We start from the raw sequence: 17,017 nt of genomic DNA, 5'->3' as shown, positions 1-17,017 counted from the left end.
TTGAGTTACTGCAATGAACACATTTGTGTCTTGAAGAGCTTCCCGTAATGCTAGTTTCTAATCCCTATTGACCCGAAAAAAAACAATTAAGTGAAGATACCATGACCAATAGAATAAACTAAAACACACAAACTTTGGCTCTATAAATTGGAAAGATATTTAGCCCTTTTCTTTAATCCCACAAACAACACAAAAGAAGATGAAAAAATACAAACACTTGGCAAAAAGGACAGAAGTTATTGCATCCAATACACTTGTTTTTTGGGGGATGATAGAAAATGATGAGAAGACATGTTCCCAAAGTGTAATATTTGTTAGGATTGTGAGGCAGTAACCTCTGAGAGATGCACCCTGATCCCTTTTTTTAAGGGAAAACAGTGGATTTGAGCGATGGACCGGAGTGCAGAACTCAGAAGCTGACTTCAGGTGGGTTTGTACAGTTCAAAGCTGTCAATAAAAACCAATTTAAAGTCCTCCCATGGAGCCACAGAAACACATTTTCCACGCAGTTACTTTTTGTGCATGTGTGACATGTTTGCAATTACGTCTGATGAACAAATTAAAAATGCACACGGAACTTAGAGTAAACGCTGTTAACGCCTCACATTCAGTACCGATCCGAATGAGTGATCTTCAGTCCGTTTGTGAGTTCTAAAGAGCTCAGGTCCTGAACGGAGGCAGGCACAGGTGGGGCTACGATACAGACGAGGGGCTTAAACTGGCATCGGCAGCGTCATCTTTCCTCTTCCTCGGAGCACTGTGGACAGACAGATGCTTTACGTGAAAAAAACATCGTGCATCGTGGAGAAGTCTTAAAAAATTCACAAATACAAACGTGGCATCTTTTATCAACGACACTCACCCTTTGTGACATAAAGATAGAAGAAGTCGATGTAGAAAATGGTCTGCACCACGCCGGACACCACAGCGATCTGGTCAAAGAAGCCCTCGGTGTGGTAACGCCACACCCAGTTAGCTATGTAGAGCGCTCTATAGAGGCCCAGGAAGAACAGATAGTGTGTGGTGATAGACTCCGCCTCTCCGGTCTTAGTGATCATAAAGAGCTGTGGCATTATGGCGACTGACTCCAGGAAGATGGAGAAGGTCCACAAGATCTGGGGAAAATCAAAAGAAGACGCACGTAAATGAAATGGAAACTTCAATCGGAATAGATGAAAGGTCTTGGCTTTTCTGCCTTGTTACCTCAAGCGGGGTGAAAGCGTAATTCTCCAGGAAGGACAGCCCGATGACTGGCACCAACAGGAACTCCAGCCGGAAAGAGTCGTTCTCTGAATTGAAGGTGTTCTTGAAGCGCACATAAATCAGGTAGACTGTGGCATAGGACAAAGCCAGAAACACCACCTAGAGAAAACAAAGATCAAGATGAGACTTCCAAGGCAGTATTTGCATTGATACTCAATCCTGTTGAGAACTGGAATAACTGGAGTGAACATAAGGATTTTGGGTTGGATTTCAAACCAAATAGTCGTTAAAGATTCACTCTGATGAAAATTGTGTTTTTAACATGTTCTTTTTTCATTATGGAAAACATATGTAACGGTAATTAAGCTTAAAATTGGATTTCTGAGTATTTCTTTATTTAAATTGTTGTGAATTAGGAGCAGACGAAAAAATACTGTTTGAAAAAGATTGTATTTGTGACGCATCACAGTAGTAGGTTTAGGGGCTGTCATCTGGACTTGATGACAAATTCTGAATTTGTCAATTCTGAATTGACAAAGCCTCTTTGTTTTCCTCGTCTGACCTCACATCTGGATCTCAACCATACGCCTGGATAGCTGCAATATTACTCGCCATTTTTGCTGCACCTGTAATGTTAGGTCGGGTGTCTGAGGAACTGTAAGCTTGTAAACACAGCATGTAAACAGATAGGTGATGGGAAGAGTGAATTTTTAATGAAAACTACTGCCGCTCTGCAGAAACGATGTCCTAGAAAGCCACAGGTTTTTTGATTTTGGCTAAAAAAAAAAAGGCAAAAATTACTGTTAAAAGACCACTGGGAACGGCTTTACAGTCAATCAAAAGATGATCAGAGTGGGACTTAAGCACAAAACAAATGTAAGGATCTACCAAATATGGGAATTTGTGTGAGAATTATTTTCAGATCTTTTGAGACATAGAAATTAAAGCTCATTTCACTGCAATAAATGCAAAAGTAGAAGCAAATCCCCTTATCTTTAGCTAGGTCACATTAAAATTGCATTTCCCATACAGCTGGTGAGCTTGTTGTCTAGGTTAGTGGGTTAGAGATCCGTCAGCACAAATTCAACCAACTGGTTCCTATTTTCAAGACAGCTTGTGTGTTTTGGTCGATTAGCGAGCATTTAAAAGGCGTTTTCAATCAACATGCTGTAGATTTGTGAAACCATGAGTGGCAGATCTTCGTACCTTCATGATTGTATTGTAGGGGGAAATGAAGATCGTAAACAGATCAAGATATCGGGTGGTAAATACAATGGCAAACAGCACCTGTGACTTCCCAGAGATACCTGCAGGGGAAAAAAAAACAAAAAAAACACACGGGGATGGATCAATGCTTGTGCAGATGCAGCCTGATGGCAAAACAAATGTTCATGATCATTTCAAAGCAAATATAGAAAGTGATTAAAGTTGAACAGGAATGGTGAGGTGGCTATTGCACCCTTCTGCACTGCCACGTAGCTCTCACTTATGAAAACGGATCACAATGTAAATAAACCACAAGTCAACAACAAACACTCCTCTGTCTGTGCTTCCCCTATTGCTGAGCTTTGCAGGGTTTAGATATTGCATGCATATTACTGTGTATATGTATATTTAGTGAGTCTCCTGCAAAGACAGAGCTGCTAAAGTTTGGACCCTGTGTGTGTGTGTGTGTGTTAGCTTACCAGCGCAGGACCTGGACCTCCATATCTTCAGTAACAGGATGATAATAGCCACCAAATGGGACACGTCACCCGCAAGACGAAAAACATTCATGCTGCTGTTTTATGTATTTCGTCTCAAAAATAAATTAACTTAAAAAAAACAACCTCCACGGGCCTTCTTCACAGACTTCCCAATTCTTGACCAGCCAAGGAAATAAAAAAGCCAAACAACGAACGAACGAGCTGGAGCTTAGTTTGTTTGAGGTTTCTACAATGCACCAAAACTCAACGGCATCGCGAAACGGATGTAGCTGCTGGGAGTAGCTAGGGGTGCGCCTTCAAACGAATGAAACTTCTGCAGAAATTCACGCATAAACTCATCTATTCCTGCATAGCGGTCCCAAACGGAGGCTCACGGAGGAGGTGACGTGGCTGTCAAGTTAGCAAGAGTTAGCGAGATCGTGACACAACAACTCTACTTCCGGTTGTAGTTTCAGATTTACCCGTTGATTAAAGTCGATTTGCAGACTTCTTTTGAGAGTCTAATGCAATGAAAGTAGTTCATACCTCAAATATTGTCATGGGTTTTGACAATAATCTGATAAACACATACTTTAAGGGGAAAATTCGACTTTGAAAGAAGCTATGCTTTTATTTTGAAGGTTAGGAGAAAGATTGATTACTGAGTTTAGGAGTGACCCTTGACACCCCGGAAGACGTAGCTGCAGGGCATTTGGGACATGTAAAGTCTTTGGTTTAGCAGTAGGAGGAGACAGACAACAGGAAATGTGTGGATTTAGCATCACAACCTTTTCCTTGTATTCACCCATTCTGTCACCCATTGACTTTCTGTGTCTTTTTTCTTCTGTACAATTTGTGGACGTCCATAACTCTCAAAGACCCACTCCAATTATCGTTTGAGCGATTGTAAAAGGATTCCTTTAATCGTCTTTTGTTTATGATTATGCTGAGTTTAACCAGAAAGGGTTCCTAGGTGTGAATGTGTGAGTGTGTGTGGGAGTGATTGTGTGCCCTGGGGCAGCCTGGTAACCTGTCCAAGGAGTACCCTGTCGCTGCCCAAGAGATGCTGGGTCAGACTCCAGCAACCCGGAGGTTAATAAAAGGTTAATAAATGGATGGATGGATGGATGATTCAAAAAACTGTGTCCTTTTTTGAGCAGCAGGGAAAACTAGTATGCTTCTCCCTTTCCGTTGCAGAGTGGAGCAGGGAGCTTGTGACCTTGTGACCCACCCAGCTGTACATCACAACTAGAATCTTTTTTTAATGCATTTTTTTTCATCTGGTCCTAATTCACAATATAATTTATAAAATACTCAGAAATGTGATTTTGAGCTAAAGGATCTATGTAAATGTTCTCTTTCATCCAAAAAACGCAATAAGGAACACATTAAAAACTGGAATTGGAATAGGTCTTTATAACCTCTTCACAATTATGGCATGATTCCTTTGAATCAAATGATTTAAACCTATGAGCAATTTTTAATTACTGGATTTCATTTTAGTTTAACTAATTTTTACAGAGTTTTTTTTTGGTATATTCATTATCAGTGTCATCTAAAATCTAAAAGTTCTTCCTAAGAAAACAGGTAAATAAATAACAAAGTAACACACAAGAAGAAGAGACTACATTTTTTTTTTTGTTAGTTAAACTTTTGCTCCAACATTGGACCAAAGGTTGAGTAGCAGACTGAGAGCAGAACACCTGTGCTGTTGAGGATAGAGGACATCCTTTGGATGCTGTGAGTGTGAGCTGAGGAAAAGGTTATGAAGCTTAATCTGACATTCAGGCCTGATTAGAGGGTATTAATACACAGTCTGGAGAGTTTGTCTATGTGCTCAGCTTCTCCTCAGATGCTGGAAAAGTTTGATGCAGAAGCATCTATGTGTGAATGTTCTATAGGAATGCTTTTCTTTTTTAAATAATTCACTTCATCCTGGAAAGGCTCACATAAATCCTATGAATCACAAGTACTATTTTCTTTGTCTGTGTCTGATGATTTTTCAATTACTCTTCTTTATTGTCAAAGTTTATGTTGGATTAACTGCTGAGTTTGAATCGAAGTTCATTTGCTCTATTTGGAGAAAGAGCGAAATCATTTGGGAATCACTGCTGATGTGCCTAATTATGCAAAAGAAGCAGGTGGTGAAAGTCAGAACATAAAATCAAGAACAGCTGTATTTAAAGATAAATTAATCTGCAACAGTAAATTTGTGATGTATACTTTTCATGCCATAAATTGTGTATTAGTTTTAAGTCAGCAATCCCAGGCTATGTGTGCAGTACAGATGTTTTTATTTTCACATTTCAGGTATCCCAAAATCTTTCAGCCAGTCTACATTTTTAAGGGGTGACAATAGTGACAGTTCTGTCTGATGACATGCTGTGAACCAAACTGACAACAGAAAGAGAAGGACAGTTTTCTCAGGAGATTAGAAAGAAATTCCTAAAAGCAACTGAGAGACCTTGAAATTTGACACAATGTAGAATAAAAACTTTGCTGTTCATTTTCGTTTAAAAACTGCAGCTTTTGGACACATCAAATCTACATTTCTTGCTGCCCTTCAGGGCTCGCCACAATTAATCATCTGACTCTACCTACCCTTCTCCTTTGTCTCCTCCTCACTCATGCCAACCTTATTTCCTTCTTCATTACATCCATAAACCTGCTCTTTGATGTTTGGTCTCCCAAACATCTACCATGATCTGTTCCTCTGATGGATTCATTCCTGATCCTATCCATCCTGGTCACTCCCAAAGTGAAGCTTAACATCTGCCTCCAGCTTCTGAACCAACAACATGGCTGCTCTCACCACAGTGTTCTACACCTTTCCTTCCTTCTTCTTGTCTTTGGTCACACATCACACCTGAAACACCTTCCTTCTTCTGTTCCAACCTGCTTACAGACATCTCCTCATCTCTTTCCCACCCTCTGTCTCTCCGGACTGCTGACCCTATTCCTAAAGTTCTCCACCTTTTCATTCATCTCTGCTCCTAGCAACCTCACTGTTTTCTGCACCTACATCACTCACCTTTCCATAGCAAGCCTCCACTTCTAAATGTTCCTCCACCTGCACCCTGTTCTTACTACAGATCACAATGTCATCTGCAGACATCACGATCCAGAGATTCCTGTCTAACTTTATTTGCCAGTCTGCCCATCACCATAGCAAACAAGAAGAAGCTCAAAGTCCCACCTCCACCTTAAACCACTCTGTCACAACTACAGTATGCCTCACCACTATCTTCCTCCACCATGTCCTGCAGCAACTACTTCTCTGTCACTCATGACTTCCTTATCCAAACCACATCTCCTCTCTGTATCCATTCTGTCATTGACTTTCTCTAGATCTACAAAGACACAATGCACGTCCTTCTGACCGTCTGTGAATTTTTCCAGAACCATCCTCAACGCATCTGTTGTGTTCTTTCTTAGCATAAAACTGCATATATGTTACACAAAAATGAGAAAAACTGTGAAAAGAAGACTGTTCAGCTGATAAAAACGGAGGAGGTTTGGTTATGGTCTGGGCTGCTTTTCCTCCCCACAACTGACACAGGGTGTCTCATATAGCTTGGGTTTCCAGCAAATGACCAGAAACTTGAACAGAAATCTGAAAGGATCAGTCAAAGCCCCTTAGAGTGTATAACTGTAATGATGACCTAGCAAGGTTTCTTTACGTGAGATATTTTTTTGAAAAAAAAAACAAAAACTATTTTCTCACATAATGAAAGAGAAAATTGCTTGAGCCTCATTATCTTGAATTCAATTTTGTCCTTTTGTAAGAAGAACAAATCACATTAAAGTCTAATTTTCAGTGACAGCCATCTCCATACTGCTCAAACCTGAAGCAGCTCCTTACGCCTGTAAAGGCGTAAGGAGCTGCTCCCACTTGTTACCATTTCTGTTGTTTCTTGATGAGAGTTTCTGAGAACTCATGACTCAACGGATGCATGGGCACATCAGGCATTATTCAACACCTACACACATGCTGAGAGCTCAAAGTGGTATCTGCTCTGAAGTTTCTCTCCTCTCCATCCATCCCTCCCTCCCTCCCAAACCTGTGCTCTGTATAGGGAGGATTGACACAGCATTTTCTGCCTGGGGTGTATGCACGCCTGTCTGCGCGCACAGGAAAGTACACACATACAGGATTATAATCAGTGAAGGAGGAAGAGGAGGACAATGAGGGATTACAAGAGGGACACAACCAGGATGAAATGAATCACTGCAACAAAGAAGAAACTGAGGAAAGATTGGAAAAATTCAATAAAAGGAAAGTAGAGAGTCTGTTGTCCTAAAACTTGTGAATGTGGGAAATTTGACTTGAAGAGTGAAAGTGGATTTCCTTATTATAACCAAGCAACAAAGTATAACTTTCAATGTAAGTATTATTTTGTGTCAATCTAGTAAAAAACAACTTCTGGATAGTAAAGGTGAGTTCTTGAAATTTCTGTAGTTTTAGTGTACTTTGACTAAAAATGTGCAACAAAAAAACAAACAAGTACTGAACCTCTATATTCAACATGCCTTAGTGTTGCTGGTTAAACCCTGAGTCGAAGGTTAATTTTGTGTTTTAATGCAAGTTTGAAACTTTTTTGTTCACCCAGCTATGGATGAATCAGCACCTTGGAGAAGAAGGGATGCTCTGATTATTTCAGAAAGGATCAAACAAAGCTGGTATATTAGAATTTGAGAAATGTCTTAAAGAATCTTGCAAAGAAAGTTTATGGTGAAAAAATATTAAATCAGTATTACCACATTCTTTATTTTATGCCCAAAGAAAGCAAAAGTTATCAAATGTGAGCAGAAAACTAGATCTGTGAAGCTGCACTGTAAGCAGAACATACTGACATTTTTAGTTTATTTCAGCTGTTTGTGAAGCTTATATTTAAGTTAACTGTTTGGTTTACTACAATTATTCAAGTTGTGTTGAAAATTTAAAAACTTGTTTTTTAGACTGAGTAAGGCACACTGTGTCTAAACTGAGTTTAGACAAAGTTATATGAGAAACTGAACTTGTGATCTTCTTCTTATGAAGCTAATGTGAACCACTGCACCATCGTGCTTTCTTTAAATAGGAGCAAATTGCACAAATTTCTTCCAAAATTGCGAATTAGGCATTCAATTAAGACCCTTAGCAATTTGTCCCTCCTGGGTAACTTCACCTTTAAGGGTGTATTTCTGAAAGCCTGGAAAGCCACAACTGTTTTACACAAAAATAGGGGATAACATCATTGTTTGGACTCCAAAACAGGTAACCTAGAGTGTTCTTGTAACCACTATAAGTTTGTTTTCCAACTAAAACTTCACCAGAGAAAGTTTAGTTCGAGGTTAGTTAGTTTCAAAGAAGAAAACAAATTTGCACAAAAAAACGTGTCAATTTACGTTGTAACTGTGCGTTAAGATTGTTTGTTTCAATTTGCGATATTTCAAATAGAAAATCTCCCCATCCATGTTTTTGTCGGCTGAACGTCTGATGTAACGTGAGAAAAACCTCCAAAGTTACAGTCGTGACCATGAGAATTTTCAAATTCATTGCTGTTAAAATTAAAAAAACAGCCCAGTTCCAGTATAGTTACCTTAAAGGTGCCTACACTAATATTACCATCTCTCGTTTTGCAGCTATTAATGATGATACATTTTACAGAAATAATTTTTTTCTTAAAGTGATTCTGTTTTCTGAAGTTTATTGTTTGACTTTACAGTGTTTCTCCATTGGTTTGGCTGGTATCCTGCAACAGATATGACAGATATTGTCATTTTCTTAGCACGTTCCAAATAGTTATATTCAAATACAGTTAAGATCTCATGACTTTAAAAGAAATTGATGTTGTTGATCTAAAGCAAGTAGTGGATTCTCAGTCTAATGGTTGTTCTCTTTAAAACATGCCAAACTTTATTTCAAAAACAAATTCTATTGTTACTGACCAAACGTCTTTAGAGCATTTCAACCAATATACAGGTGAGGCTGATATTCAGTAGACGGTGTGTATGTTGTAATTTTGGTAAAATTATCCAATGGGTAGTTTCATTAAAAAAAATGAAAGAAATACCTTTCCACCAAGAATTATATCGGATCTAAAATACTATGATATGAAACAACCTAAAGTACACTATTTTCACAACCATGGGGCACACTGGATTATAGGGTGCAATTTCAGTTATGGGTGCTTTTTCTGTATTGAACATGTACAATAGGCGCATGGGGTTTTAAGGCGTGGGCACGTTAAACCATACCAGTAAAACATGCATGCTAGTGGGTCTTTTAAAAAAGGCTGCGGGGGCAAAACTGAGTTAGTTGTGATTTACTTTTTATTTTTCAGTTATCATTCAGCATCCAAAAATCCATCAAAGTCCTCATCTTCTGTATCTAAAATGAACAGCTTGGCTAAATTTCTATCAAACACATCAGGTTCCCTTTCGTCATTGTCAAAGTCCGTCTCGTTGTCGTGCGGCTCCTCATGAATGACGCCGACTTTTGCGAAAGCTCGACGAAAAGTGCAAGCAGACACGTTAGCCCAAGCATCTGCAATCCATTCACAAACTGTGGTGTAACTCGCCAAAACTGTGTTCGGCATCCATCATCCACCACTCCCAGGCCGTTCGCAAACCTACTTTGAACGCCCTGTTCGCACCAATGTCCAGCCACAGTTGTATGGAAAAAAAAACATCTCGTCTCTTTACGTACACCTCACTCAGCCACTCTTTCTTTCATATCTTCTTGACAGTGCGACTCACCGGGATGTCAAAAGTGAGCAGCACTTCGTCCATGTTGGTAATGGGGCTGGGCTGGATGTGTTTGTTGGCAATCTTTTCATTGCAGCAGGAGCGGAAGATGGACAGCTTTTTGTTGTAATCTTGTGGAAGTTGCTGTGCCACCGTAGTCCTTGCCCGGATGGATAGATGGCGGCGTTTCATAAAACGAAAGCACCATGACCGTCCTCCTTGAAAATATTAAATGTCCATTTCCTCTGCAAGCCTTACTGCCTTCAGATAAATGGTGACTGTAGAGACGTTTCTCCCAGCTGTTCTCCAATCGTTAATCCATCGCTTGAGTCTGTCTTCCAACTCGGGCCACCTCGCCTTATTTCCAAGAAAACTCAGCTGCATCTTCTTGACTTGTCAGAGTTTGTTTTCCAGCTTCCTCCACTTGTGAACCATGGATTGATTAATTTTGAATTATCTGGTAGCTGCTCGATTCCCATGTTCCTCCGCGTAGCTGATAGCTTGCAGTTTAAACTGTGCTTCATGAGCATGTCTCTTTGCAGCATTTTCAGAGTTTCCAAAACGATGCTGTTCTGCATAGTGCACATACCTGCACTTTTGCACTATTCGGGGGGGGGTGTCTTCTTCCACGTCCACACTTCCCTCCTTACCGTTCTCATGCTGTCCGTTTCTACACCCTCTTTACCAAAGTCACGCAACAACACAGAGTCACCATAGGGCGCTCCATACATTTTGGAGAAAATTTAGGACTTTTAAGTGCGCCTCATGGTCATAAAAAAAAACAAGGACAAGTGGCATCAGGGGATACTTTTGTGTTGTCAGCTTGATTTTTTACAGTAAGTGATGACGCATGTAAACAATGTTTGGAACTTGCTTACAATAAACAGTCTTTGTACTTAGGAATGGCAGGTTAAACTTAGTCCAAGTAGATGAAAAAAAAGACACATCTGTTTGTGATTGGCCATATTTTCGTGGGTGTTTTTCTCAATGTGTTCTGATTCACAGCAACTGGGAAATTATAGTAGTGACAAGGATAATTCCCACAATCCACTGCTTTTCAAAGTAAATTCCCACAATTCATTGGTGTTTACAGTAAAATATTGTAAAGCCTTTTCATAGTATTTGACTGTTGATATTGCTGTAAAATACTTCACAGTTTACAGAAATCCATTGCAGTGCATTTAGGGGTTTGGTAACTGAAGTGGTTTTGTTAAACACTGACCTCCCCATTATTTGTTTGCTCCTGCAGAATCAAAAACATCTTTCCAAGAGTGACCACTTCAGAGTCATTTCAATATAATTAAAAGCAAATGGAGCTGTTGTGTCAGCGACCTTTGCGCCATCTCTCTCTTCAAAAACTCTTTCTTCCCCATTGATTCATCTAATAGCACCACTTAAAACTGTTTTCCACCTCACCTCCATCCCAAACACACATCGCTGTCTTTGGAGACCTCTTGTTTGTTGTTTCCACGGTGATTAGCCATGTTGAGAACACCTAGACCTGGAGACGAATGTCAACCAGATTGTGATGTCTTTGTCTTTGACTTGTTTCCTGTTTGTTAGACTTTTATCATCTTTTCCAAAAATGAAAAACTGTTGTCAGTAGTTGCTTCATTTAATACAAAGTATTTCAGGAATACGAGAAATTATTCCACAACTTTGTCGTTAAGAAACCAGTGGAACTTTCAAGTGGGAAGTAGGAGAACACAATAAAAAAATACACGTCACAAATCAACATTTAAACTGTGTATCCTTAATCAGAATCAGAAAGCCTTTATTATCATTGTTACACAAGAAACTTGTGACAACGAAATTGCGGTGCTCTCCAGCTGTTCAAACAATATAAATAAGTAATGTACTTTTATAAAAGAACAATAAAGAATTTGTGTAACTGTGGAAATTGACACATGTACATACCTACATAATTCTCTGGCTCTAAAACTTTATTGCACATGGGAACTGTTAATATTGCTTCTAATATTGCACGAGTTACCTATTCTTGTAAGGTTCACATTTGTTTAGGAGGTTGACTGCTCTGGGGAAAAAACTATCCTTGAGTCTGTTTGTGCGAGCCTTGTGTGATCTGTACCACGGGCTTGACAGTAGCAGTTGGAACAGGTGGTGGTTGGGATGGTGGGAGTCCTTGATGAGTTGTTTGGGTCTGCTTGTGTAGCGAGACCTGGCGATGTCCTCTAGGCTGGGCAGGGGGGAGCTGGTGATTTTCTGGGCCGTGTTGATCACCCTGTGCAGCGCCTGTCATGGTTAGGCCTGCCTTTTGTTCTTTTCCTGCTGTGATCTCTCCTGTGAGAATCACAGGTGTTTTTCATTAGTTGATTATGATTCTGTTCTATTTAAGGCTCAAGTTTCTGTGTTTCTGTGTCGGATCGTTCTACCTATGTTTCTGTTTCGAGCTGGTTTGCTCTTGGCATTAAAGCCTACTACTTGGATTTTGGATCTGTGTCATTTCTTCCTGCTCCTGGGTTCTCTCCCCTGACCCGCCGTGACATTACGATCCGACCATGATTAACCCAGCAGGAAGAACGTGCATGAGGGACATACCTGGTCATTCCACCGAAGGAGACCCAGCCGTTGGCGAGGAGCTGTCGGATCTGGCGCAGGAGTTGCGTGGATCTAGGCTCGTCATGCAAAAACTCAAGGAGCGTCTCTTTAGGCTGGAGCAAGTTCCCTCGTTTCCAACCCGTCAAACCCGACTGGGTCATCCAGAGCCGTTTGATGGCACGCCTAAGGACTGCCGGGCGTTTCTCGCCTCCTGTCGTCTACATTTCGATTTTAATCCGAGTGAGTTCCCCTCTGAAAAGAGCAAGGTGGCATTTGCTCTTAGCTACTTGACTGGACGAGCCAAGCGTTGGGGTCTGGCAGAGTGGGAGCGCGAAGCGGAGCTGTGTCGCTCCTTTCGAGTTTTTTCCGTCCAACTCCTCACGGTGTTCGATCCCGCGACGTCTCACAGAGCAGCCGCTTCAGAACTCCTCCGCCTTCAACAAGGGGCTCGTAGCGTCTCGGACTTCGCCGTGGATTTCCGGATTCTGGCTGCCAGCACCCACTGGTCCGACGGAGCCTTGGTGGACGTTTTTCTCCTGGGACTCTCGGACGCTCTCAAAGATGAACTGGCAGCGAGGGAGATTCCGGAGCATCTGGAGGGGCTGATCAGTCTCGCGGTGCGTATCGACCGTAGGATGAGGGAACGGGGGCGTGAACAACGCTGCGACTCGGGCTCTCGCCCTTCGCGTCATGAAGGGGTTTCCCCGACTCTTTCCGGAACTCCACGACGGGGTTTCCCCTGTCCCCGGGAACCCCTGCTGCTGGGAACCGGCCGTCTCACACCTGCTGAACGACAGCGCCGCATGGAGGAGGGGCTTTGTTTATACTGTGGACAGTCAGGACACTTCGTGGGCAGCCTCCCAGGTAAACGTCAGGTTGCTCCAATTAGGGAGCTGGTGTGCTTCAAGACTTCCTTTTCTTCTCCTTCACGGCCTTCTACCAAGGTCTTAGTGACTCATGCAGGAGCACAAGAGGAGATTGAGACTCTGATTGACTCTGGTTCGGACGGAGATCTGATCTCCCAGGAGGTGGTTGACAGACTTAAAATCCCTGTGGAGCCCCTGTCTCCCATTTTAGTAATCCATGCTATAAATGGGTCCATCATTCACAAAGTGTCTTCACGTACTGCTAATATCTCTGTTTCTGTTTCCGGAAACCATACTGAATGCATGCGTTTTTATGTTGTGGAGTCTTTGAGTCCACAAGTAATTTTGGGTTTCCCTTGGCTGAGCAGACATGCCCCTCACATTGACTGGTCTACGGGACGGATATTATCATGGAGTTCTTATTGTTTGCTGAACTGTCTCTCTTCTGCTTCCGTTCGAAACACAGTTGGAGTACAGCAGTCTCCAGAGCCGCCTAACCTCAGTAATGTGCCGTCTGTGTATCATGATTTCAGTAATGTGTTTTGTAAGGTCCGAGCTAAGTCACTTCCTCCCCATCGTCCCTATGATTGTGCTATTGACCTCTTGCCAGGAACCCAACCTCCCAAGGGTCACATTTACCCCCTGTCACCACCGGAACGAGAGGCTATGGACAATTACCTGCAGGAGTGTCTACAGGCTGGGATCATCCGTCCATCCTCCTCGCCTGCTGGAGCAGGTTTCTTTTTTGTGGGGAAGCGAGATGGAGGACTGCGGCCTTGTATAGACTACAGGGGTTTGAACAGCATTACGGTTCGTAATACTTATCCCCTTCCGCTGCTGCAGTCCGCTTTTGACCTGTTGAGCGGGGCCCAAGTCTTTTCCAAACTGGACCTGAGGAGCACATACCATCTGGTTCGGGTAAGGGAGGGGGATGAGTGGAAGACGGCGTTCAATACGCCAAGTGGACATTTTGAATATCTGGTGATGCCTTTTGGACTCACTAATGCCCCGGCTGTCTTCCAGTGTCTCATCAATGATGTCCTGAAAGATATGATAAACAGATTTGTTTTTGTCTATCTAGATGACATTTTGATCTTTTCTCCAGATCTCGACACTCATGTGCAGCACGTCAGAGCCGTGCTCCAGCGCCTGCTCGAGAACCAGCTCTACTGTAAAGCAGAGAAATGCGAGTTCCACACTAAGCAAACCCTGTTCTTAGGTCATGTGGTTACCCCTGGGGGTGTCCAGATGGACAACTCTAAAGTCAAGGCCGTTCTAGAATGGCCTGTTCCATCTGGACGCAAACATCTCCAACGTTTTCTCGGGTTCGCCAATTTTTACCGGCGCTTCATCAGAGGCTTCAGTGGCGTTGCTGTACCCCTCCATAGACTCACATCAGCAAAGGTACGTTTTGTCTGGAATAAGGAGGCTGATAAGGCGTTTTCTGAGCTGAGGAGACGTTTCTCTACGGCCCCTATTTTGACTCAGCCTGACCCCTCCAAACAATTTATTGTGGAGGTCGATGCGTCTGAGTCTGGGGTAGGGGCTGTTTTGTCACAGAGAGCGTCCGACAATAAAGTTCATCCCTGCGCGTATTTCTCCTGCAAGCTCACTCCTGCAGAGAGGAACTACGACATAGGGAACAGAGAACTGCTAGCAGTTAAACTGGCCTTGGAGGAGTGGCGTCACTGGTTGGAGGGGGCTGAGCAGCCGTTCTTGGTGTGGACTGACCATAAGAACTTGGAGTACATCCGGACTGCTAAGCGTCTAAACCCTCGCCAAGCCAGATGGGCTCTGTTCTTCGACAGATTCAACTTTTCTCTGTCCTACCGTCCAGGGAGTAAGAACGTCAAGCCCGACGCTCTCTCACGGCAGTTCCAGCCAGAGGAGTCTGAGATGCCAGCTGCAGCAACCACCATTATCCCTCCTCACCTGGTGGTAGGAACCACTCGCTGGTCACTGGAGCGCAAGGTTAAGGCATCTGTTCCCGATCCTGCCACCATACCTGCCGGCTGCCCAGATGGGTGTTTGTTTGTGCCTCCATTTTTACGGACCCTGGTACTGAAGTGGGGGCATTCTTCTCGACTGGCTTGTCATCCCGGGGTGACCAGGACCAGTTTTTTGGTGGTCCAGCGGTTCTGGTGGCCCTCCATGTCCTCTGACATTAGGGCCTTTGTGGCTGCTTGTCCCGTGTGTGCCAGTGCCAAGACCCCCAGGACCCCGCCTGCTGGTTTGCTCCACCCTCTACCTGTGCCGTCTAGACCTTGGTCCCACGTTGCCATGGACTTCATTACTGGTCTACCTAACTCGAGAGGTAAGACGGTCATTCTCACAATCATTGACCGTTTTTCTAAATTGGTTCATGCCATACCACTGCGAAAACTTCCATCAGCCAAAGAACTAGCCGTACTTGTCTCTCAGCATCTGTTTCGCTTACATGGACTACCTCAGAACATCACATCAGATCGTGGTCCTCAATTCATCGCTGCCTTTTGGAGAGAGTTTTGCAACCTCCTTGGGATCAAGGTTAGTCTGAGTTCTGGGTTTCATCCTCAGACTAACGGCCAGGTAGAGAGGTACAACCAGGACCTGGAGACGACTCTACGTGCCATGTGCAGCAAAAATCCCAGGACATGGTCGTCTCAGCTCCCATGGGCTGAATACTCGCACAACTCCCTGGTCAACTCTTCGGGATACTCACCTTTCCAAGCAGCCTATGGTTTTCAACCCCCTCTGTTTCCTCACCAGGAACAATTGGCTTCTTCATCTGGACCTGCGGCTTTTGTGAGGCGCTGTCGTCGTGCTTGGAGCAAATACAAACTTGAACTTCTGAAGAACCAGGAGCGCCTCACTGCTGTGGCCAATCGTCGAAGGTCTGCCGCTCCTGCGTACAAGGTGGGAGACAGGGTGTGGTTGTCCTCCGCAGATATTCCGTTAAAGGGGGGATCCAGGAAGCTGCTTCCCCGCTACATTGGTCCGTATCCCATTTCTCAAATAATCAACCCTGTGGCCGTGAAACTGGAACTGCCTCGTTCTCTTAAAGTCCATCCTGTGTTTCACGTGTGCAAGATAAAACCCGCCAGAGACTCCTCCCTTCAACCTGCCCCAGCACCTCCTCCAGCCCCCCGTATCGTGGGTGGTGGTCCGGTGTACTCTGTCAAAACTCTCCTTGCTTCCAGAAGAGTGGGGCCGGGTTTACAATACCTGGTCGACTGGGAGGGTTACGGTCCAGCGGATCGCCAGTGGGTCCCGGATCGTTTCATCGTCGACCGAGCTTTTGTTTCTCGTTTCCATCGAGTCCACCCTGATCAGCCTAGTCGTCGTCCGTCTGGCAGCCGGACGTAGAGGGGGGGGTTATGTCATGGTTAGGCCTGCCTTTTGTTCTTTTCCTGCTGTGATCTCTCCTGTGAGAATCACAGGTGTTTTTCATTAGTTGATTATGATTCTGTTCTATTTAAGGCTCAAGTTTCTGTGTTTCTGTGTCGGATCGTTCTACCTATGTTTCTGTTTCGAGCTGGTTTGCTCTTGGCATTAAAGCCTACTACTTGGATTTTGGATCTGTGTCATTTCTTCCTGCTCCTGGGTTGTCTCCCCTGACCCGCCGTGACAGCGCCTTCCTGTCTGCGGCCGAGCATCCTACATACCAGGCTGTGATGCAGTATGTCAGGATGCTTTCTATGGTGGCTCTGTAGAAGGTCACCAGCAGCTTCTTCTCCAGGTTGTTTCTCCTTAGTATTCTCAGAAAGTGAAGGCGCAGCTGGGCCTTCCCTACTGCTGCTGTGGTGTTTGCAGTCCAGGAGAGGTCCTCAGTGATCAGCATACCCAGGTAGCGATGCAGTGGACCCTGTCCACGCTGTCCCCATCTATATAAAATAGGGGCGGGTCCATTCTCCCCTTTCTGAAGTCCAGGATTATTTCTTTGGGGTTTTTTTTGGTGTTCAGGTGGAGGTTGTTTCCTGAAAACCACTTTTCCAG

General features: G+C 43.5%; 2 protein-coding genes across 2 annotated transcripts in view; one reads left to right on the top strand and one right to left on the bottom strand.

Moving 5' to 3' along the window:
* Positions 1-154: 154 nt before the first annotated feature.
* On the bottom strand, positions 155-3,318 carry kdelr3 (KDEL endoplasmic reticulum protein retention receptor 3). The gene is made up of 5 exons (XM_004071797.4): positions 2,889-3,318; positions 2,410-2,510; positions 1,204-1,362; positions 863-1,115; positions 155-757 (listed from the first exon to the last, which is right to left on the bottom strand). The coding sequence occupies exons 1-5, from the start codon at positions 2,977-2,979 to the stop codon at positions 714-716; spliced, it is 648 nt and encodes a 215-aa protein (XP_004071845.1). The 5' UTR covers positions 2,980-3,318; the 3' UTR covers positions 155-713.
* A 3,666-nt stretch (positions 3,319-6,984) lies between these two features.
* The window catches only part of LOC101172336 (ATP-sensitive inward rectifier potassium channel 12), a 23,266-nt gene continuing 13,233 nt past the window's right edge, over positions 6,985-17,017 (top strand). The window contains exon 1 of the mRNA XM_020705453.2: positions 6,985-7,272. The gene's annotated coding sequence lies outside the window, so the exon portion shown is untranslated. The remainder of the gene's footprint in view (positions 7,273-17,017) is intronic.

This window comes from Oryzias latipes, chromosome 8, assembly GCF_002234675.1.
Source record: "Oryzias latipes chromosome 8, ASM223467v1".
Lineage (NCBI taxonomy): Eukaryota > Metazoa > Chordata > Actinopteri > Beloniformes > Adrianichthyidae > Oryzias > Oryzias latipes.
The sequence above is the reverse complement of the archived record's forward strand: the minus strand, read 5'-3'. Positions and strand labels throughout refer to the sequence as shown.